The following is a 24,684-nucleotide window of genomic DNA, read 5'->3' on the forward strand; positions in this document are numbered from 1 at the left end:
TTAATTGATTAATTGCTAATTATGTTAATTTTACTAATTTATTTTCTGTAGCGGGTTGTGGGTTTATAGGGGAATTGGGTAGGAAGTAATTTATTTATAATTAATTAAATATGTAAAAATATTTATTTGTATTTATTTAGAATTAATTGTTAATTCATTTTTTATGGGTAATTAATTAAATTTGAATTGCCAATTAATTTTCTTTAATTGATTAATTGCTAATTATGTTAATTTTACTAATTTATTTTCTGTAGCGGGTTGTGGGTTTATAGGGGAATAGGGTGGGAAGTAATTTATTTATAATTAATTAAATAAATAAATTTATTTAATTGTATTTAATTTGAATTAATTGTTAATTAATTTTTAAATGTTAAATTATTAATTGTTAATTTGTAAATAATTTGTATTAATAGGTAATTAATTGTAATAATTATTTTCAATTTGTAATTTTAATTGATTAATTATTATATAATATTAAATTGGTAATTACTTTTAATTAATTTTTTATAGATATTAATTTATATTATTTAAAATAATATATGAAGTATTTACTTTCACTACTGTTGCACTCTCTGGAGTGGGAATAGTAATTTTTACCTCTACGCTATCCAACGCTTTCCCTACTGTTGCACTCACTGGAGTGGGAATAGTAATTTTTACCCCTACGCTATCCAACGCTTTCCTCACTGTTGCACCCACTGGAGTGGGAATAGTAATTTTTACCTATACGCTATCCAACACTTTCCCTACTGTTGCACTCACTGGAGTGGGAATAGTAATTTTTACCCCTACGCTATCCAACGCTTTCCCTACTGTTGCACTCTTTGGAGTGGGAATAGTAATTTTAACCCCTACGCTATCCAACGCTTTCCCTACTGTTGCACTCTTTGGAGTTGGAATAGTAATTTTTACCCCTACGCTATCCAACGCTTTCCCTACTGTTGCACCCACTGGAGTGGGAATAGTAAATTTTACCCCTACGCTATCCAACACTTTCCCTACTGTTGCACCCACTGGAGTGGGAATAGTAATTTTAACCCCTACGCTATCCAACGCTTTCCCTACTGTTGCACTATTTGGAGTGGGAATAGTAATTTTTACCCCTACGCTATCCAGCGCTTTCCCTACTGTTGCACTCTTTGGAGTTGGAATAGTAATTTTTACCTCTACGCTATCCAACGCTTTCCCTACTGTAGCACTCACTGGAGTGAGAATAGTAATTTTACCCCTACGCTATCCAACGCTTTCCCCACTGTTGCACCCACTGGAGTGGGAATAGTAATTTTTACCTCTACGCTATCCAACGCTTTCCCTACTGTTGCACTCACTGGAGTGGGAATAGTAATTTTTACCCCTACGCTATCCAACGCTTTCCCTACTGTTGCACCCACTGGAGTGGGAATAGTAATTTTTACCCCTACGCTATCCAACGCTTTCCCTACTGTTGCACTCTTTGGAGTGGGAATAGTACTTTTAACCCCTTAGCTATCCAACGCTTTCCCTACTGTTGCACTATTTGGAGTGGGAATAGTCATTTTTACCCCTACGCTATCCAACGCTTTCCCTACTGTTGCACTCTTTGGAGTTGGAATCGTAATTTTTACCCCTACGCTATCCAACGCTTTCCCTACTGTTGCACCCACTGGAGTGGGAATAGTAATTTTTACCCCTACGCTATCCAACGCTTTCCCTACTGTTGTAGTCACTGGAGTGGGAATAGTAATTTTGATCCCTACGCTATCCAACGCTTTCCCTACTGTTACACTCTCTGGAGTGGGAATAGTAATTTTTACACTTCCGCTATCGTACGGTAATAATATTGGATATTATTTAATTATATTATGTTACTATATATATATATATGTTTTAACAAATATGATTGTAATTTTTTTATAACTTTCATTAATTATTTAATTATTATAAGTTAATTTAAGTATATTTTATTAATTAATTTTTAATATTAATTTAATTTAACACTGTTTTTAATAAAGTCGATATTTTTATAAACTATATTTTTGTAAACGATATTTTGTACTCGATATTTTTTGTACTTACCTATTTGTAGATACAAACTCGATATTCTGTCTGTCGATATTTTGTCAACGATATTTTTGCTAGTCGATATTATGTCCCTTGATATTATGTCAGTAATCCGCAGAAAAGACCACGCAAAATCTAGTACGTCATTTTTATTGGCCCGGAATTTATAAAGACACCCAGAAATATTGCCAATCTTGTGAAGTGTGTCAAAAAAGGAATCTACAGCGTCCACCCGCTGTCACTCTCCAACCCTTACCCCTTATAGGGAAACCCTTCGAGAGGGTAGGAATAGACCTGATAGGCCCACTCCCTAAAAGCGCTAAAGGAAACGCATACGCATTAGTCATCGTAGATTATACCACACGCTTTCCTGAGGCGTTTCCGCTTAGGGCCCCCATGACCAAGAACATATCCGAAAAGCTGATTGAACTATTCTCCAGGGTTGGCTTTCCTAAAGAGATTTTAATGGACCAAGGCACCCCCTTCGTCTCAAGGTTAATGAAGGAAGTGTGTAAGACTCTAGACCTCCGGCATATCCGTACCTCTGTATACCATCCGCAGACGGATGGATTAGTCGAGAGGTACAATAGAACCCTCAAGACCACCTTGAAAACAATTATTTCAGCAGAAGTAAAAGATTGGGACAGGCTGTTACCACTGGCTTTATACGTTTTGCGGGCTCAGGTACAAAGTAGTACCGGCTATTCAACATTTGAGCTACTATATGTGAGACATCCCAGGTCCCTCTTAGAGATTACACAAGCTGCCTGGGAGAAAGAGGAAGAAAACAAACAAAAATTCCTGCTCGAATACACACAAGAGCTAAGATCCAGAATCGGGAAACTCAGAGAACTAGCCACCACCAATTTAGAGAGAAGTCAAGAAAAGCAAAAGAAGCAGTATGATAAGGGGAATAGATGGAGAACACTAACAGTGGGTGACTGGGTGTTGGTACTTTTGCCCTCCTCCACAAAAAAATTCCAGAGCGAATGGTTGGGACCATATCCCATAGTTGAGTCCGTTGGTAAGACCACGTATAGAATACAGGTCTCGCCTTCCAGAAGACAGTGTTATCACATCAACCTGCTTAAAAAATGGTTGGGGCCTAAGCCCAAAGATGCCCCAGTAATGGTGGCGACAAAACAAATCACAACAACACTAGACCCACTACCGATAAATGAGGATCTGACTCCTGAGCAGAAACATAGCCTGCAAAATACCCTAAAACCTTTTGCCGACATATTCTCGGACCTACCTGGGAGAACACACCTAGCCGAGCATCATATTGAGACCCCAGAAGGAAAACATGTGAAGCAGAAACCGTATTGTATCCCAACTGCTCGACAAGAAACAATAAGGAAGGAAATCAATGACATGCTACAATTGGGAGTAATTAGCCCTTCCATAAGCAATTGGGCTTCGCCGATAGTCATGGTCCCCAAGCCGGACGGGTCTACCCGTTTTGTATGGACTTCAGAGCCTTAAATGCTATCTCATCCTTCGATGCATATCCCATCCCTAGGGTGGACGAATTAATCAAAAAGCTTGGGGAGTCCAAATGTATTACAACCTTCGATTTAACGAAGGGATATTGGCAGATCCCTTTGAGAGAGGAAGACAAGAAAAAGACAGCCTTTTCCACAGAAGAAGGGTTATACGAGTTTAATGTTTTACCGTTTGGACTACATGGGGCCCCGGCAACATTTCAACGTCTGATGAACACCATACTGCAACCATACTCTTCGTTTTGCTCGGCATACCTCGATGACAACGTGATATTTAGTCCAACATGGTCAGAACATCTGCAACACTTGCAAACAATTCTTCAAGCCTTGAAAAAGGCAGGGCTGCATATTAATGCAAAAAAATCTAGAGCAGCCTACACCCACGTTAAATATCTAGGGTACATACTGGAAGAAGGCGTGATAGCCCCACAGGCAGAAAAAGTTAAGGCCATCTCCAGTACGCCTTTCCCTTCCAATAAACGAGAACTTAGAGCCTTTCTCGGCCTCATCGGCTATTACCGACGATTCAATCCACAGTTTGCCGAAATAGCTGCCCCCCTAACCAATCTGCTGATAAAGGAAATCAAACAGTACTCCCTAGGTCACCCTACAGCAGAAGTACTTCGAGCCTTTGAAAAACTGAAAGACATAACAACCGACCCAGTACTAATCTCACCTAATTTTGACAAAACATTGGTTTTGTCCACAGACGCCTCCAATTCAGGGTTAGGAGCAGTCCTTTCACAGATAGGCGAAGATGGACTAGAACATCCAGTCCTATACATTAGTAGGAAACTATTTCCCAGGGAGTGTAAATATCCTACCATTGAACGGGAATGCCTAGCAATAAAGTGGGCGGTGGATTAACTGAAGTACTATTTAGAGGGACGCCCTTTTCTGCTATATACAGACCATGCTCCACTCCAGTGGCTGTGCCGAAACAAGGCACAAAACCCCAGGGTACTCGCTGGTTTTTGTCACTTCAACCCTTCTCTTTTGAAGTTAGACATAGGAAGGGTAAGGACAATGGTAATGCTGACTACCTTTCTAGGGTCCCTCCTCTCCCCAATCGGGAGAGTCCGGGGGGGTGGTGTGTGGCCGGGCAGACCTGCCCCAGGGGTCACATGAAGATATACAGGACTGGTGGACTGTCTTACCTCCGTCACCCTCTCTCTCTCATTCTCAACAGGAGAACTGGTCTTGGGACATTGATCAGTAAACATACGAAGAAAAAGAACGGGGAGCCTTTAATTGTGCTTTCTTTTGTGACGAGGCTCCACCGACTAAGAACGTCAGCAGAGAATCACTGGATATAATCCCGGAAACACACCAGAAGGTGTGCGATGTCACCGACGCAGAGGAGGAGAACAGTGGAGCCGCGTGAGAATCGAGGAGAAGTGCGTACTTTCCTAGGAGCAGCGAGGAGCCGAATACGGCAGGAGCGCCATCGCCGACGGAGGCAGAGCCAGGAGGCCAACGACCCCTCTCATCCCTGAGCCACGCTCACGGGAGAGCCTGGCTACTCCAGGTACGAGACCATCTCTCGAGTTGGGCGGGGAGGCGGGGCCGAACCCCTCCCGTATTCCTCACTCCCCTTCCCTGTGACCCGACACCTCACACCCTCACCAAATCGCCTCTGTAAATAGAGTACAATGGTTACACGAGTGCAGCAGGTGCCTCCTCACTCCCGGCCCTTTTAGAAGTGGGATAGGATAAACAGCCTTATTGACCGCTTCCTATTTCTGCTTTCCTTATTTTGGGGCTGACGCTTCTCCGCTGGACTGAAGAGGAAGAACGTGACCTGATCCAATTGCTGCCTGACAGACCTGGGTGCCTGCCGCCATCACGGATCCCGCACAGTTTGCTGCTGAAAGACTAACTAGCAGACACAAACGTGTTCTAAAGAAAATAAAACTGTACCTACCCAGAGCCAGTTTCCGTCGTGTTCCTTCCACGCGCCCACAGAAACATATACTAATACAATCAGGATATAACATATCCCCCTCCTTTTAAATGAAAAATAAAAAGAATGATCAAACATGGGAGGAACTATAAACAAGCATATCCATAAGCAGAGAAAAAGTTCAAGACTCAGGGAAGCAAACTAAAATACAACTTCGCAAAAGTCTGAACACTAAGAAATCAGAAAGGAAAGGTAAACATATTGGCAAGCAATAATAAACCCATCCTCCTCAACAAAATAATTCAGAAAAATGTAAGTAGAAAGGGTAGACCCATCCTTAGACAAACACCCATGACCACAACTATCGGGTGAAACCAAATGTGTAAGGGACAAGACCCAAAAGACCAACCCTGTGTAAAGGTGTGAAACTAATGTACATGTGTGGCACAAGGAGACTTAAACACAAAGTGTACAAGAAGTGAAACCCAAGGCGGCTTACACACCCAACAAGAACATGTGAGGCGCAAAGCAGCTTACACATTAGACAACACGAGTGGCGCAGGGCAACTTACACACAAGACAACATCACATGAGGCGCAGGGTGACATACACACCAGACAACAACACGTGAGGCGCAGGGTGACTTACACACAAGACAAACTGGAAGTGTAGCGCATGGCAACTTGCACACCAGACACGCAAGAGGTGAAGCACAAGGCGACTTAAACACTGACAAGACAAGATGTGTAGCGCATGACGACTTACACACAATCACCAAACACAGAAAGTAACATAGCGTAAAGTAGTGACCAACACTTAAGAGAAATGGGAAACCAGCCACCAAGACATGAACCACCCTTGCGATAGGGAACCTAAACTGTAATATCACAAAACAATACACAAAAGATTAACATTTGTCCACGCTAAACTCTGAAGAAAGCAAAAATCTTGCCTGTAAATCCATTCTTGACACTTGAATCTTAGTTCCTTGTAGTTTCTTTGGGTTCTGGTTCATCATGTCCATACCATGTTCATGTTCTTGTAATCTTGTATCTTGAAGCATGCTTGAGTCTTGGTCCAGGTCGTCGCCAAAATATGTTGGGGCATATTTATGTCTTCTGGCGCATCTCTGCAAATCAGCACGGATGCGCCAGAACAGATGCGTCATGTAATCCCCCCCCCCCTTGCCCCACCACAGATGCGTCCCATTTACAATGCGGCGCACCATGGTGCAAGGAGGGGCAGATGCGTGACGCATCTTGAGGCGGACGGGCGGCGCATTGCTGGAGTCGCGTCGCAAGAGCAACGCAACTCCTGCAATGCACAGGGGCCGCCCATACTCAACATGGTGCCTCACTCCTTACACCTGCTTCAAGCAGGCGTAAGGATTTGACGCAGCAGTGTCGTAAAACTGACTCAGTGAAATCTTGTAGATTTCACTGGGTCAGTTTTACGGGGCTTTCCTGTGAGGGAACGCCCACCCTGTGACAGAATGCCCACATGAAACCTGATGCAGGTTTCATGTGGCGTAGGGCTTTACAACGTGACGCATCTGCCTAGATGCGTCACGTTGTAAATAAGTCGCAACGTGGCGCATGGTTTACGCCGCCGCTGCGTCACAAAAGTGAAAGTGTCGCAAGGGGTTTGTAAATCTGCCCCGTTGTGTCTTTGTAGATGTAGCCGAGTTGTCTCTTATGAATAACTTTATTAACTTCTTAGTTGCAGGATGGTATTATGTATATCAGTCTATAAGTCTGGTTATCCTTATGCTCCAGCCTCTTCAGTTCATACGCCAGCCCCACCAGGAGCAGCCTGCCTGCTGCTCAGCCCATCTCCAACTGTCCCCACTCATCCACACAGGCACCCAGGCATTCCAATGCCAACCCTTACACTGGCAGAGCAGCAGGGAGACATCCATAGCTGCCAAGGTTTCAGATTGCTATGTGTGACATTTTCATATTTTAATTGTAATTATGAGTGACATTTCATTGACTATGAGTGACATTTCTTAGCTAGAAAAATTAAGCAATGAAGATGAGGGAATCATATAAATATCAGAAATGACACCCATTTCAGTATAGCTGCTAATGTTTCAGATTGCTTATGTGTGACATTTTCATAGATTCAGCAGATTTAAGAGAGTCAGGCAACAACTAAATGTGTAACACTTAGAGTGGCCCTTTCTTGCAACCGAAATCATGGAATTAAGTCAATGGAAATAGACAAATATCAGAATTCACACTAATTTGAACAACAAGAAAGTCAAACTCTGGAGCAGGTGTTTTTGAAGCTATTATTTAATTTCTAGAATAAATCTGCACCCTCCAACCCAACCTCAGCTTCAGGGGCGGCTAAATCACATATAACAAAGGGATCTCTGTGACGAAAACAGCAACTCACTGAGCTATCCACATACAGTACAGTGCAATAAAATATGCTGGTAGACTTTTTTTGAAGGAGGCGCATTAACCCTCTACGCTACTTAATGGTGAGAGTGAAAACTGCCAGTAGAGAAAACTCCGACCTCTCTCCAGCAGGAGCATTAATCACATGACTTACCTCTCATTTAGCAAGTCTTACTGTGCTGAGAAAATTAAAGGGTGCTGCTTCATAGTGTCACTGTCAAGCAAGGATGTTAAACACTTTGCACTAGTACTAAATCAGCAAACCTGCTAGTTTAGACGAAACGTAGCACATTTTCAACACAGACAGACAACTCTTGTGTGCCCATTTGCAAGGCCCTATGCCATGCTGGAGCCTCCTTATCATTTTTGTAACAAACATTTTAAATGCCAGCAGCAGGATATTATTAAATTAATATCTGACTTACCTGAATGTATTTACAGCTGTCAGAACGATCCACCGAGAGGAGCTTCTGGCTGGCACCGCGTGGGTCGCTAGCCTGTCTCTTCTTCAGAGAGTCAGGCAGCGAGCCCTGCTGCAGTGTCTCAGCCTGTGCCCTCTGCTCCCACTATGATCTGGGGCAGAGGTTGGGCTCTGCTGGGCACAGCAATAGCACATCACGTTGAGGTCAGGAGGAGGTGAGCAGGTGATCGATTCTCGAACACCGGCTTCCTCCTTTAACTCCATGCAGCAGGGGAATTCCAGGGTCCCCTGGGGCCCGTCTGGCAGACAGGAAATGCGACATCCTGCCACAGCATGGGCGCTGACCGGACATGGCTTCTCCGCAACGGTGCGTCCATGTTGCGCGGCACATTCACTCTCCCTGGGCTGACACGTGGTGGGAGAAGGGGAATTGTTTAAATGATGTCAGGGCCAGGATGTAACAGTGCTCAGATCTGCCAGGCGATTATCCCATCTCGTCTCATGCGCCCCCACCATTTTACCCTCATTTGGTTCCTTTCCTACAAGTTGTACCTTCCCTCTTGAATGGCCGTTCAGCTTCTGATGGTAAGGTTTCGAAGGATTAGTGTATATGTAACAAGGACCCCCTGTATTCATAAGGAATCAGATTCCTAGACCAGGGAAAAAATCAGTGATTGATATGTAACAATCTAGGCAATCATATAAAACAGATCAATGTCATTGATCTGTTTTATATGATTGCCTAGATTGTTACATATCAATCAAGGTTTCGAAGGATTTCAAGAAGATCTTAATCGACATCATGAGCGCACCTTGGCATATAAACCACACCTTCAATTTGAAACTTGCTTTGAAAAGTTCTCACATGGCAACAAAAGCGGCACATGAGCTGCACTTCAGTAACTGCAGCATCTAAGCTACTTCCTGGCTCTGGAGGTCAGTGGAACATGGTTTCAGTTCCTCAAGTTTCCATGTTCATCACCACCTTGGTTGAACAGTTGGTACAGATCCTTTCCAAAGCTGCACCATCCACATTGCTCTCTAAATAAGCATCGTGAAAAGATGTGTGCTGTACGCGAATAGACAAACCCATCAATGTCAAAATACAGATTGCCAGTTCCTTAATTCGGAAGTTAGTCATCCCACAGCGTTTCAGTTGATGAACAGGGTGAGTCTGAGAGCGGGCCATACAACGCCCCTCCCACCCTGGCCATTGGAAAAACAAGACCGAAACAGAGCGTGCTTGAGAGACAGAATGTCGCTACCCTGCTCAATATTTCTATCTATCCTAAAGCTGCATAATCATTTGATTTAGGAACACACACTGCAATCACTTAATTCTTTTCAGCTGTAACACGCCTGCTGGTAGCCTGGTAGCCGGTGCCCACAACTCGGACTCTCCCAGGCGGCCCCGCCCACGGCAACACCGCTGCTGTGTATGATTTAAAGATAAGGGCTGCTGGTGTGCTCTGTACAGGCTGAGGCTGCAGCTGAGGAACCACTCCAGCGCCGGCCAGGTTCACTCAGCTATTGGTGTGGGTTTGACTCTGTGATTATTAAATTTCCCGCCACGGTGCATGCCCAAATGTTTCTCAGGAACTGTGCTGACTACGCCTCGGGTGGCAGGAGGGAGGACCCGACCTGCCTTAAAGTTGTATGTGAAATGCCGAGGTGAGTGAGCCATGCCCATGTGTTGTTTATTTATTCATATTTTATTTATTTTAAGGTTTCACAGAGCGCGAACCAGACCCGTGAGGGTATCAAGCTCCCGGGCCGCTGGCGGTGAACTCGGTAAAGATGAGGGGTAGGCTCCCTCAAGAGGCACACAATTGCGGGGTAGGCACCCGCTAAATTGAAATATAAAGCGGGGTAGGCACCCGCTCGGGGGATAAAACGTCAGATAAGCGAGGTGGGCACCCGCACCGTAAATCAGCAAAAGGGGGATCCCCACGCCGGGAATCCCTCGAGAAAGGGGATTGCAGCTCCGGGCTGCAGTTGAAACACAGCGCTCCCCTGAAGGACAAATCAGGCGCTGCCCAGGCGCTTTTAGGAAAACAAAGTCACCAGTCCAGCAAAAGTCCTTAGGAAGGCAGGGGGGGGCAAAGGCTGGGCCCAGGGGCCAGCTCACAGGGCCCTCCAGGCAGGGAGGCAGTCCCCAGTGGCGGTTCCTCCTTGCACCCAGCAGCAGCAGGCCCCCCTCAAGTTAGTATCAGGAAAGAGAACATTTTCATGGGGTCACAGCCCCTCTTTTATACACATATTCCTTTGTCTCTGGCTGCAGGGTGGGGGAAAAACCAGACGCAGCTGGTTCTGGAGCACTTTGTTGTGCTCAGCCCCTCTCCCCATTCAAAGGACAGTCTAGGATCATCAGCTGCACCATAGGGGGCGGAACCAGCATTGTGTAGGGAAAGCCCAGCCCTATTCAGGTCCCAGGTGCACTCCTCCCTCACATCAACATGCAGATCTCCCCATTCACCACCGGGCAGACCCATCCTGACTCTTGGAGCCCGGCACACCAGCCAGTCCCAGCCAATCACAAGCCAGGCAGGGAATTCACCTTCACTACACAGACATGCCAACTTCTAGAAGTGGCACTTCCACACCAGACACAATAAATCCGCACACATCATCGCGCAGCATTTAATCACACGAGTCCGCACATACCAAACTCGACCCTGCACTCCACATGCATCAGGAACTACCATGGTCATACACATTCCCCATGCATTCCTATGGGACGCAGGCCAATCTCACAGCATGCACTCAGAGTGCGCACGCACTTTACACTGGGACATAGTGGTAAAGTGCGCAGAAGCCAAAAACAACCAACACCAGGTCATATATAACAGCAAAAAGTTCAGGGGTGAACCTGCCAAAAGGGCCAAGTCCAACACAGGGGCATGATGGCCCCCAGCGGTGAGTGGAGCTCCGGTTGCGAAGAGAGGCGGGGGCTCCCTAAGCTAAGCTTGCCACGGTCATTGGAAGCACCCATTAGACTGGCGCCTGACCTTAAGATGGCGGCGGTCAAGCGCCATCTCAGCGTTACAGGGGTGCCCCTCCATAGTCCCGTTTTTAGCTAGCTGCCTCTGACATGGTGCCCTCTCTACATGATTTGGGAAGTCGTGAGACCACCAGACGTTAGCCTGTGGGGCAAATGCATGTTTGAATTGAATCATAGGCGTTTCTGGACTAAAGACTTTCAAGTCACCCAAGACCACCACCCTTGAGTGCAACACCACCTGAACACCTGGCTGACAATGGCAAGAATTTCCTGCTCTGTAAATTTGTGATTTTAGAGTTTATTTGTTTGTATCTCTTCCTTAAGTGACTCTACAACTTGTACATTTGCAATTTTGTCCTCCTTTCACTCCACTTGTATATATAACTCCAACTACTAGTATATGTAGTAGACCTTTGTACTTACTACCTTTCCTATATGATTTTAGTTTATTTGTTTCTATCTCTTCCTTGAGTGACTCTACGACTTGTACATTTGCAATTTTGTCCTCCTTTCACTGCACTTGTATATATAACTCCGACCACTAGTACATGTAGTAGACCTTTGTACTTACTACCATTCCTATTCCTTGAGTGACTTTACAACTTGAACATGTGCAATGTTTTCCTCCGTTCGCTCCACTTGTACATTTGCATTTTTTTTCTGTTTATATCTCTCATGAAACTTGAGTAGTTGATGGAGCGAGGTGAAGAGACAAAATTGTGTGTACCCCTCGTAAAGTCATTTCCTCATAACTGTAACCTTTATTAATTGTGTGGTGTGGAAAATATTAATCAACGTAGTATAGAATGCACACACAAATACACGTGGGAATACTAATGCAAAGCTTTAAATTAATCAAAAGCGGCATAAATGTGCTTTCTGTTTATGTGTTTTCTGGCAGAAGTATGGAGCTAAGTGAGTATATAACGCAAATGTGTTGCTTATTTTGCTAGGTAACAACTAATGGGGAAACCTTAGTAAGAGGGGAGGTAAACAGAAGGGCTATATTTCAATAATTAACATTTATTTGTGTTTGTTTCTATGATAGTTCCCATTCTGGCTCGCGAGGCCTACCAAAACATGGAGACTTTCGAATACTGTGACAGTGAAAGATACTGCGCACGCGCGGCTGAAACCGAGAATGAATGTGAGCTGCCTGTGCTTGAACGAAAGACGACTTACCCTGGAAGTCTGATGACTGCCAACAAATATGTACGTCTCTATTGTATAACGTGGGAATAAAGTCTGAACTTACAATATGCGGACATGACTGTGCCGGACGCTAATAAAGACAATAGACGCTTTAATTTCTGCTGAAGCTACACAAGCTGAATATTAGGATGATGAGGTGATGCTCATCCACCCTCGAATGAGCCAATCAGAACTTGAGTTTGTGCTGATAGTTACTTTAGTAGATAGATAAAGTTAGTGAAAAAGGTATAAAAAGTCAAAATTTTCCTTAAGAGAAAACTCTCTTACGATTTCCTCCTGAGATGCTGTCGGTATGCTGATTTTCTAGAGATGTATGATTCTTGAATAAATGTTTTATTTCTTTGAGTGAGAACTGAGCTTTAGAAGAGGTTATTAGTTAGGGAAGCTAGGAGAAAATGAATTTTGGGAACTATCTGTCTTTTGCTAACACTTGTGTTCTGAAATCTTAATAATAATATCTATTTCCGAATTTCTGAAATAAAATGAATATAACTGTTTGAGATGAAAAAAAAATCTTCTTTAAAGTAAAATTTTGAATAAAGAAATAAATTAAGCGAATAAAGTCCGTTAGATATGCTAAACTTTGCTTTTAATAAAAATTAGATAAATGGAGAATTAAGCTGGTCTTGTATTTTCCTACTCCTAATTTTTACTAGCAGATTCATCGATCCTAACGGTGGTGTGTCTGAATAAAATGTCTTGTTGATAAAAACCATGGTAGAACTCATTTAAACTGCAGGTGTAAATAGTATAAATATTTAGTTTTAATTTAGACACTCCGCTATGATACAGCAGCTCTCCTTTGAATCTCACCGATCCATGAAGTAGGATGGAAGCGTTTTGTGAGTAACTCGCAGTGTGCTGGGCCCCACTGACGAGTAGATGTATGATTTGTACTTCAGGGAAAAGTGATATGGTTTTAAAAAATATTTCCGGAGTAGCGCTGCATCATAATCCAGAGTCCTTATGTAACGCAACTGGTTCTTTTGTAAAGCGCTCTGACACATTCGGGTAATGTTCGCGCTATAGAAAATCGCATTAAACAAATAAATAACTAAAGCTAGGCTGGGAGAGACAGACTAATAGAACCAGGATAGAACAGGCGCCCTTCCCTTGCATCTGCCGTGTCTAACTCCCTCAGGATCTAGAATGTGGCTGAGGTACGGGCATACCTGCCTACATACACATAACAATAATAACATGCAGGTGCAATCTACATACATGGAGGAAGATGCGCGCGCTGACACACAGCACACGTAGCAATGAATGAGCCCTCGCCTGGTGTAATGTGGGTTCAACTTGTATTGTTTTATATGTCATATTCAGATGTTGTTGTGTTAGTGTTCTGGAGTTATGGAACTTTGATTCATGGATGGCTCTGCTGCTGAGGCTGGCGGTCCTGGGTCCTTTTCATGGAATAAACTTCGACTCAACTTTCATTTACTTGGTCTGGATTTTTATTCATTCTTCCTTACTGACCCAGTTTCTACATTGACGAGCGTTTCACCAAGAAGTAAACAATAACCGCCGAGCTGCCATGGACGGCCGTTGGGATGACGTCACCGGGAAGTATGACACATTCATCCACTCGCCTCGCGTGAAAGCCATTTACTAACCGTACTTTCCATGATAACCAGGAACAGCGCTCCCATTCGAAGATGGCCGCCGCATGTAATGCGGGGTGGCCTTGCGCACCGCGTGCTTCAGACAAAACACCAAAGTGCTTTAGTCCGCCCTCTCTGTCCTTGGTGCCGACCCCCGTCTGTCACAGGTCGGCCCCCTCGTTCCCGCCAGGCTGTGAACCTTCAAAGCGGGGCCCAGCATGACCACGCCCCCCAGATCAATACGTAATTGCTCCCTTCCGCGCCCGGCATCTGCGCATGCGCACGGGCAGCTGAGCGGCCGTGCTCACGCGCAGACTGACGACCGCGACTGCGCGGCGTTGTTTTCCCGGCGGCGCGCATGCGCAGAGCGGCGGCTGGGCCCGCCCCCGGGCCGCTCTGACAGCGGCGCGCGTGCGCAGTGTGGGTGCGCGCGGGTGTGAGCGGCTCGAGGCCGGGCGCCTGCGCAGTGAGCCCGCGGCGCGCGGACAGAGCAGGGCCGCCCGCACCGACCCCCGCACGGAGCCCCGCACCATGCCGCTGCTCCACCGCAAACCCTTCGAGCGGAAGCGGCCCCCGGCCGACCTGCGGCCCGACGAGCACTTCTTCTACTGCCGCGTCACCAACGAGATCTTCCGCGACTACGAGTGAGCGCCGGGGGCTTCCGGGGGGGGCGTGGAGGGGGGTCTGGGCCGGGGGGGGCCCTCGGGGGGGCCCTCGGGGGGGCCCGGGGGCCACTCGAGCTCACTTGCGCTTGTTTTGTCTCTTAACCCTTGTACTTTTCAGAGCCAGGCTGCGCCCCCCCTCGTCTGTCTATTCTCCCCCCCCTCTCTGCCCCCTGTCACTCTGAGCCCCCCCGGGTCTGCCGTGGAACCCCCCCCGACCGGGGGCTGCGAGAACCCTCGCTCTCTTTTGTCTCAGAGGCCCCAGAGCAGCTTGAGTGCTGGGCAGAGTGAGGGGGGCACCTCCCTGCAGGACCCCCCCTTCCACCCCTGCAGGACCCCCCCTTCCATCCCTGCAGGACCCCCCTTCCATCCCTGCAGGACCCCCCCTTCCACCCCTGCAGGACCCCCCCTTCCATCCCTGCAGGACCCCCCCTTCCATCCCTGCAGGACCCCCCTTCCATCCCTGCAGGACCCCCCTCCCTGCATGACCCCCCTCCCTGCATGACCCCCCTTCCATCCCTGCAGGACCCCCCCCTTCCATCCCTGCAGGACCCCCCTCCCATCCCTGCAGGACCCCCCCTTCCACCCCTGCAGGACCCCCCTTCCATCCCTGCAGGACCCCCCTCCCTGCATGACCCCCCTCCCTGCATGACCCCCCTTCCATCCCTGCAGGACCCCCCCCTTCCATCCCTGCAGGACCCCCCTCCCATCCCTGCAGGACCCCCCTCCCATCCCTGCAGGACCCCCCCTTCCATCCCTGCAGGACCCCCCTTCCATCCCTGCAGGACCCCCCTCCCTGCATGACCCCCCTCCCTGCATGACCCCCCTTCCATCCCTGCAGGACCCCCCCCTTCCATCCCTGCAGGACCCCCCCCTTCCATCCCTGCAGGACCCCCCCCTTCCATCCCTGCAGGACCCCCCCCTTCCATCCCTGCAGGACCCCCCCCTTCCATCCCTGCAGGACCCCCCCCTTCCATCCCTGCAGGACCCCCCCCTTCCATCCCTGCAGGACCCCCCCCTTCCATCCCTGCAGGACCCCCCTTCCATCCCTGCAGGACCCCCCTCCCTGCATGACCCCCCTTCCATCCCTGCATGACCCCCCTTCCATCCCTGCATGACCCCCCCTTCCATCCCTGCAGGACCCCCCTTCCATCCCTGCAGGACCCCCCTTCCATCCCTGCAGGACCCCCCCCTTCCATCCCTGCAGGACCCCCCCTTCCACCCCTGCAGGACCCCCCTTCCATCCCTGCAAGACCCCCCTCCCTGCATGACCCCCCTTCCATCCCTGCATGACCCCCCTTCCATCCCTGCAGGACCCCCCCTTCCATCCCTGCAGGACCCCCCCTTCCATCCCTGCAGGACCCCCCCTTCCATCCCTGCAGGACCCCCCCTCCCTGCATGACCCCCCTCCCTGCAGGACCCCCCCTTCCATCCCTGCAGGACCCCCCCTTCCATCCCTGCAGGACCCCCCCTTCCATCCCTGCAGGACCCCCCTTCCATCCCTGCAGGACCCCCCCTTCCATCCCTGCAGGACCCCCCTTCCATCCCTGCAGGACCCCCCTTCCATCCCTGCAGGACCCCCCTCCCTGCATGACCCCCCTTCCATCCCTGCAGGACCCCCCCTTCCATCCCTGCAGGACCCCCCTTCCATCCCTGCATGACCCCCCTCCCTGCATGACCCCCCTCCCTGCAGGACCCCCCCCTTCCATCCCTGCAGGACCCCCCCCTTCCATCCCTGCAGGACCCCCCCCTTCCATCCCTGCAGGACCCCCCTTCCATCCCTGCAGGACCCCCCTTCCACCCCTGCAGGACCCCCCTCCCTGCATGACCCCCCTTCCATCCCTGCAGGACCCCCCTCCCTGCATGACCCCCCTTCCATCCCTGCATGACCCCCCTTCCATCCCTGCATGACCCCCCTTCCATCCCTGCAGGACCCCCCTTCCATCCCTGCAGGACCCCCCCTTCCATCCCTGCAGGACCCCCCTTCCATCCCTGCAGGACCCCCCTTCCATCCCTGCAGGACCCCCCTTCCATCCCTGCAGGACCCCCCTTCCATCCCTGCAGGACCCCCCTTCCATCCCTGCAGGACCCCCCTTCCATCCCTGCAGGACCCCCCTCCCTGCAGGACCCCCCTTCCATCCCTGCAGGACCCCCCCCTTCCATCCCTGCAGGACCCCCCCCTTCCATCCCTGCAGGACCCCCCCCTTCCATCCCTGCAGGACCCCCCTTCCATCCCTGCAGGACCCCCCTTCCATCCCTGCAGGACCCCCCTTCCATCCCTGCAGGACCCCCCTCCCTGCAGGACCCCCCTCCCTGCAGGACCCCCCTCCCTGCAGGACCCCCCTCCCTGCAGGACCCCCCTCCCTGCAGGACCCCCCTTCCATCCCTGCAGGACCCCCCCTTCCATCCCTGCAGGACCCCCCTTCCATCCCTGCAGGACCCCCCTCCCTGCATGACCCCCCTCCCTGCATGACCCCCCTCCCTGCATGACCCCCCTTCCATCCCTGCAGGACTCCCCTTCCATCCCTGCAGGACCCCCTTCCATCCCTGCAGGACCCCCCCTTCCATCCCTGCAGGACCCCCCCTTCCATCCCTGCAGGACCCCCCCTTCCATCCCTGCAGGACCCCCCCTTCCATCCCTGCAGGACCCCCTTCCATCCCTGCAGGACCCCCCCTTCCATCCCTGCAGGACCCCCCTTCCATCCCTGCAGGACCCCCCTTCCATCCCTGCAGGACCCCCCTTCCATCCCTGCAGGACCCCCCTTCCATCCCTGCAGGACCCCCCTTCCATCCCTGCAGGACCCCCCTTCCATCCCTGCAGGACCCCCCTCCCATCCCTGCAGGACCCCCCTCCCATCCCTGCAGGACCCCCCTCCCATCCCTGCAGGACCCCCCTCCCATCCCTGCAGGACCCCCCCATCCCATCCCTGCAGGACCCCCCCATCCCATCCCTGCAGGACCCCCCCATCCCATCCCTGCAGGACCCCCCCATCCCATCCCTGCAGGACCCCCCCATCCCATCCCTGCAGGACCCCCCCATCCCATCCCTGCAGGACCCCCCATCCCATCCCTGCAGGACCCCCCCATCCCATCCCTGCAGGACCCCCCCCTCCCATCCCTGCAGGACCCCCCCCTCCCATCCCTGCAGGACCCCCCCCTCCCATCCCTGCAGGACCCCCCCCTCCCATCCCTGCCGGACCCCCCCCTCCCATCCCTGCCGGACCCCCCTCCCATCCCTGCCGGACCCCCCTCCCATCCCTGCCGGACCCCCCTCCCATCCCTGCCGGACCCCCCTTCCATCCCTGCCGGACCCCCCTTCCATCCCTGCCGGACCCCCCTTCCATCCCTGCCGGACCCCCCCTTCCATCCCTGCCGGACCCCCCCTTCCATCCCTGCCGGACCCCCCCTTCCATCCCTGCCGGACCCCCCCTTCCATCCCTGCCGGACCCCCCCTTCCATCCCTGCCGGACCCCCCCTTCCATCCCTGCCGGACCCCCCCTTTCATCCCTGCAGGACCCCCCTTCCATCCCTGCAGGACCCCCCTTCCATTCCTGCATGACCCCCCCCCCATCTCCCTGCATGACCCCTCCCCCCCCTCTATCCCTGCAGGATCCTACACCTTCCCTCCCACCCCCCTCCCTGCAGGGGCCCCTTTTCTTTCAAGGGGGATCCTTGTACGGTGCCACCTATCTGGAGCACCCATGTGCAGGACCCCCAGCTCACATGGGCACCCTGTGCGGACAGTCTGTGGGGGGCACACCTCTGTAGGGCCCCCAGCTCACAAGGACACACTGGGCTGATCACTCTGTTGGGGGCACCCCCGTGTGTGGGGACCCCCCAGCTCACAAGACACCCAGCGCTGAACAGTTTGGTGGGGTGGGGGAACACACCTGTGTAGGACCCCCAGCTCAGGACAGTTTGGTGGGGTGGGGGAACACACCTGTGTAGGACCCCCAGCTCAGGACAGTTTGGTGGGGTGGGGGAACACACCTGTGTAGGACCCCCAGCTCAGGACAGTTTGGTGGGGTGGGGGAAGGCACACCTGTGTAGGACCCCCAGCTCACAGGTGCACACTGTGCTGGACAGTTGGGTGGGGTTGGGGAAGGCACACCTGTGTAGGACCCCCAGCTCACAGGTGCACACTGTGCTGGACAGTTGGGTGGGGGAAGGCACACCTGTGTAGGACCCCCAGCTCACAGGTGCACACTGTGCTGGACAGTGGGTGAGGGGCACAGTCTGAAGGGGTGCCCCAGGGTTAGACCCCCAGATCACAAGGGCACCCTGTGAAGGGCATTCCTCTGTAGGACCCCGCTCACCAGGCCACTCTGTGCTGACCAGTCTGGGAGAGGTGCCCCCGAGTAGAACCTCCATCTCACAAGGGCACCCTGTGCTTGACAGTCTGTGAGAGGCACCCCTGTGCTGACCAGGGCACATGTGGCTTTTGAGGGTTGCTGTCTGTGAGCCCAGCACCGGCAGAGATAAATCTTGTAGAGGCAAAACTGTCCTTGGAGGGCCTGCTTTCAGCTCAGCCTGGGTGCTGTGCCAGGGCCAGCTGCAGCCTTAATGAAAGGAGCCCTCTACAAACCTGTCCAGCCGGTGGGGCCTGAGCACAGAGTGACTTGATGGAGGGAGGTCCCAGAAGCGATACAAGCACCTCACCATGTATTGTAATTGCATTTATATAGCGCTTACTACCCCTGATGAGTTGTCAACGCACTTTTTCGGCAAGTAGTACGCTACTCCGTATAGTGAAATATGAAAGTAATTTGAGTGTTGGATATGTTAGTTACTAGGATTGAGAAGGACAGTGAAGAAATAGAACGGGGGAAAAAAAGTTTGCATTTACCTAGCACTTGCTACCCCTGATGAGGTGTTGAAATGCTTTTTTGGTAAGTAGCGTGCTACTCCAGAACTCATAAAGGATTAGTGGTGAATTAGTATAATGAAATATGAATTAATTTGAGTGGTGGACATGTCGGGCTGTCCTTTGAATTGAAAAGGATAGTGGAGGGAAGGATTAAGATTTTATTTTGAGCTCATAGCAGTAGGAGGAGTCTTGGGATGAGTAAAAGGGAGGTGGAGTGGGAAGAGCTAGAAGGAAGGGTTTAGAAAGGCTTGTTTGGGTGATCTGATTATAGTAAAGAATTATGAGATGATGCACGGAGGAGTAGAGTAGGGAAGAATCTAGAAATGGTTATTTTGGTGATCATTGTAGTGGTATGGGGTTTGGGATGAATGAGAGAGTGGAGGTAGGGGATATATCGATACAGGTATAGGGTGAGAAATGACGTATGTGCCCATGTATAGCGCTGTAATAGCCACAATGGCTGTCCCTACTGAGACAAGTCTGCACCTCCCGGCTGGCTGCAGCATGGGAACCTTTGCATCAGCAGGGTACAGGGGCTAGCAGGAGTCCACCCTTTCCTTGCAGTGGTTTATGGACAAGCCCATGGTTTTCTCCCAAAGCCTGCTGACTCAGCCTTAAAAAAAAAAAAATTAACAGTTTTATATAGCGCAAACTTGACACTAAAGTATCGGGTATCAGAGCGCTTTACACGAGCACCAGTTGAATTACATGAGGCTGGCGCACAATGCCCATAGGGCTCAAAGGGCTTCAGCCCCCCATCGTGTGTCAACCCGGGCTGAGATAGCTTCCCAGCACACACAGTTTTTGAGCTGCTGTAGACTGGCTGGTCTGACGTCCGTCTTGTTGCAGCCACACTCAAGTACTTCACAGGTAAAGGCCATTTACTTGTTAACTAGGCTTTGTTGTTTTTTCACCCTTTCTTAGAGCCCCTGCATCTTCACTCTGCCTATTGCTGAAAGAATTACCCCCCCCACCCCCGAAATTTTAATTAACGGCATGTGGGATGCAAGCCTGGACCTGGGCACTAATTGCCTGCCTGTCCTTGGCTTGTAGACTGTTGTTTGACAGCATTACAGAAGGGATTGTTTCTCCGAAGTGTAGATTGGCTTGGGGCGTTTTGTGTACTATGTAAAAACAGATCGTGTTGTTGACATTTCCTTCTTTGCGAAGAATTTTGATGCCAATCCGTGGTTACATTAGTGTTATTAGAGCATTGTTATTCCAGAAGCGTATTCTGTTTTTATAAGAGACCCGAATGTCTTGCATTTGTTTTTGTTTTTCAGTGTCTGGTATGTGCAATCTTAGAAAGCCATAAAGTCTCTAATGAGATGCTTGCTTAATAAGTACAGCAAATCAAAACGGCTTTATTCAATATGAGAAAAACACCCATAAAAGCATACTAATATTCTTTTTCTGTCTCAAAATGTTACATTCTTACTTTGATCCTATAAAACATTTTAAAAACATACACAGCAATAACAAGGATAAAACAAGACAGCAATATTCCATAATCAGTATGTTCATCGTAAAAGAGCACAATCTATAAACATGATTCGGTTGACTAATAGGTATCGCATAAAGTGCGATGTGCCAAGCAGCCAATATCTTAAAGTGCATTGAGGAAAACCTATATCGTAGTGATATATAGTGTGCAAATAGACTTTCTATTAGTAAAATGAGGGAGAAAGTATTCATGTATAATTGGGCTAAGAACTATACATTTTGGAACTCCTAGACAAAACATGGGTTGTAGCTCCAAAGTCAGTCCTCCAAATTTTCAAATGTTAATGCATCCAGATATGAGAGATCTTTTCTTCTTCTAATAGCCCTTTGTATAAAAACAGTGACTGAATTCATGATTTCTATATTATCCAAACAACATATAAAGTTAAAAGCATATTTATAGTGGAAACTTCAGAATATCCTTATAAAAACTGCAAAAAAGCATAAAGTGCACCGTGGACTGGGGGATTTTCCATCACATAGGCATCGGGGCAAAATATTGGACCACTTTTCTGTTCTTGGAAATGCAATTAAATGATGTAAAATACCGAACCTTAACCTGGTTAAATAAAATCTATGTTGCGTATTTCTTACCAGAATTAAGTATGTTTGTATTCCCAGCTCAAGTGGGCGATCACAGTAAGCAGCAACACTACGCTTGCTGGCTGCGACCTGAATTCTTGCACAATCATTAGCTGTAAATTTAAGCCTCAGATCGCTTTTACTATGTTCTAGAATGTCACAGATGAAACACAAGCTTTCTGCGCACCTGCTGTCCTTTGGAAATTCTACAGTTTGCATAACAAACTAGGCCCTTGGTTCTAGCAGCACTTGGATATGCAGAGCAAGAGATGCCCTTTTATTTTATGTGAGGAGAATGTCGTTTTTTTCCATTCCTCATCTCAAAGTTAGAGTAAGATAATAAAGTGGTGTTCCTCTGCTTCCATGCAAGACAAGGCATTTAATTGTTCATAAGTAACTTTTTCGATGCTCTATGCTTATTGGCTACACTTTTGCACCTGTATACATTTTTATAGGAAGCTGGCTCTCTATATCGTAAACCAAAACGTGGTACACTGTGCATAGTCCAGGCAACCCTTATTGGTTTACAGAGCTACAAATAACAAATCCAAATGCTCTCTTATGGTATTGTGGGCGAGCAGTTTAGCCTTATCAGAGGGTAGTGCTAGGCATTTGTTGTACTCACAGAGGCAATAAATAAACACACATGAGAATAAATCGGAGCCCATTTAAAAAAGAACACATTTAAAATATTTTAATACCTTGAACTTCGTGATCAATTAAGTACTTTTCGGGGGAGGAGCTACGCTAGCAACCAAGATGGCCGCATAAGCTCCCGGCTCCGTCGACCTCCGTCATTAGCTGAATAATCCTGTTGTATATCCTGATTTTGCGCCCGACCTCTGTGAGGCTGAAGCGTTGCAGAGCCTGATGGTGCATTCCCGAGACTTTTACCGTCTCGATTGACGGAGTTACACCATGTTTCATTTCTCGGCCTAACCCAGCGTGTGAGCCGGGGCCTAGAGTACTGGCCCAGCCGGGTTTCAGTTGAACAACATCGGCCGCGGGACTTGGGCAGAGTCCAGTCTTTCGAAGTGGAGGTCATCCTTGCCCGATCTGGATGGCGGTCATGTGGTCTGGTTGACAATAAAGGAACGGTGGCAGGACACGTCTGTGGCTGTGGGCGGGGGTCCCCGTCCCGGAGACCTGGTAGCGCCTCCCGGGTTCGACGGGCTGGGGTCCTTGCTCGCGGCGGCGGACTATAGATCGCTGAATCGATAGGTCGCCCTCCGTTGCCGTCCGCTCCGCTCTTGCCCCGGAGTTGTCCAGCCCTCTGGGGTAAAAGACCTGGTTTGACATCAAGCGAGAGGAGATGGATCGGACGGAGTGTGTGCTGTCGCTGAGGACTGTAATGGCCCCCATCTGGGCACTTCACTCGCAAGTGGAAGTCATTGTCCACAAAATGATCATTGCAGTTGACTGGGCGTTTGAGACCGGACTCTGATCCTTTGCAAGACCCGAAACACGCTGAGTTCCCCGCGATGCATGTTTTAACGGAGAAAGAGGGCCCCGCGCAGAAAAATGAATTGATGCCCTTGGTCAGCGCTCGAGTAACAACTTGCGAGCTTGAGATTTCTGAAAGCTCACTACACCCAACAGTGCTACCGATCGAGATGGAACCACTCGATTCTTCACTCCTGGAGAACTCCTTTAGTACCTTTTGGGTTGATCTAACATCTTTCTCCTCCCATGTAGTTTTACTACGTTCTCGGAGGGAGCAATATCGAGACTTACTGTCGGTGGGGGAGTGTCTCTGTGTGGTTGGAGTTCTTAAAGACCTAACATTTTTGACTTGTTCCAGCTGCAATTGTTTTGAACTCATCGGGCACTTTGACACTCCTGTCAGTACGGTGGATCTAGCGGTGGGAGTTCCCAGGAAGGATCGGAAGGGCCAGGGATGAGCTTGACTGTCTGGGTCCGAAATTAAGACTTCAATGGATACGGGATTTGCTACCTTTATTGATGCGGGAGGCTGTGCGGTATTCATAACTTCCCCTGTTTGGTTTTGCTAGTAATTCCTAATAATTTTTTGAATATATTGCAGGGGTCGTTTGCTTCTGGCGGGGGGAGGGGAGACCGGGAGCCTGTATGACGAATTCCTCCTCCACTTTTCCTTTTTTGGTACTTAGTTAGATGGGGCGACAGGCACACTGCTAGTTGGGGTTAGGCGGAAGCCATATGCAGGGGTGCAGGGAGGGGGGAGGGGTGTTTGTTGCATTGTCTTTGTTTTGTTTCTATGTTTCAAACTCCGATTCAAATCCTGGTATTGGGTGCCTTCCTGAGGGGTTACGTGTCACGCCCACTGTGACGGCTGGGGGCCGTTGTGTGCACCAATGGGGTTAATGGTTTCCTATGGAGAAAAAATGATGTACTACATACAGTTACTTGCAATAGGTTTACGGGGGTCCCCTTCAGGACATAACTGAGGTGGTAGGGTGCCATGGTCCAAAGAACCACCAGCAGTTAGTCTTTACCTGCCCTGGAGCGACTGGGTGCAGAAGTGCTGGTCAAGTTGGTAGCTTTGCGTGCTTCGCTAAAGGAGACTTGGGGGCACCTACAAACAGGCTGCAGAGGTTGGACTTTGGGACAAATCCGGGAGCTCCTAGCTGGGGCCTCGGTCCGTGAGGGCTCTGGTAGCAAGGGAGCACTTTATGTTCTCAGGAACCTGGACTGGGTGTGCTCTGGTGTAGTGGTTAGGTCGGCTGGACTTGTCACATATGCTCACATATGTCAGTCTCGCCAGTTCAGGGACAAAAACATGACAGCTAGGTCACTCTCAAAGTTGGTCTCTGCGGTGCTGATGTCCCTCGATGGCTGCTCGGTCTTTGAGTCTGGATTGGACTCAAACAAACTTTGGTTCCTGCAATGGATCAGTTACCCCAGGTACTGCTGCTGTGTGGCTCTGGTTGGTCCTGACGTCTTCTCACTTGGTGGAAAGACGGAGTTGACCTTCTGGAGCACGATCACCTCTTCTTGGGC

At 49.6% G+C, this 24,684-nt stretch overlaps 1 protein-coding gene across 1 annotated transcript in view; it reads left to right on the top strand.

The window, feature by feature from the left end:
* The first annotated feature begins 14,494 nt into the window (after positions 1–14,494).
* BAZ1A (bromodomain adjacent to zinc finger domain 1A) overlaps positions 14,495–24,684 on the top strand; it is a 296,099-nt gene continuing 285,909 nt past the window's right edge. The window contains exon 1 of the mRNA XM_078659379.1: positions 14,495–14,735. Within this exon, the coding sequence (XP_078515505.1) occupies positions 14,623–14,735 (113 nt within the window). The 5' untranslated portion in view covers positions 14,495–14,622. The remainder of the gene's footprint in view (positions 14,736–24,684) is intronic.

Source organism: Lissotriton helveticus, chromosome 9 (genome assembly GCF_964261635.1).
Source record: "Lissotriton helveticus chromosome 9, aLisHel1.1, whole genome shotgun sequence".
Classification (NCBI taxonomy): domain Eukaryota; kingdom Metazoa; phylum Chordata; class Amphibia; order Caudata; family Salamandridae; genus Lissotriton; species Lissotriton helveticus.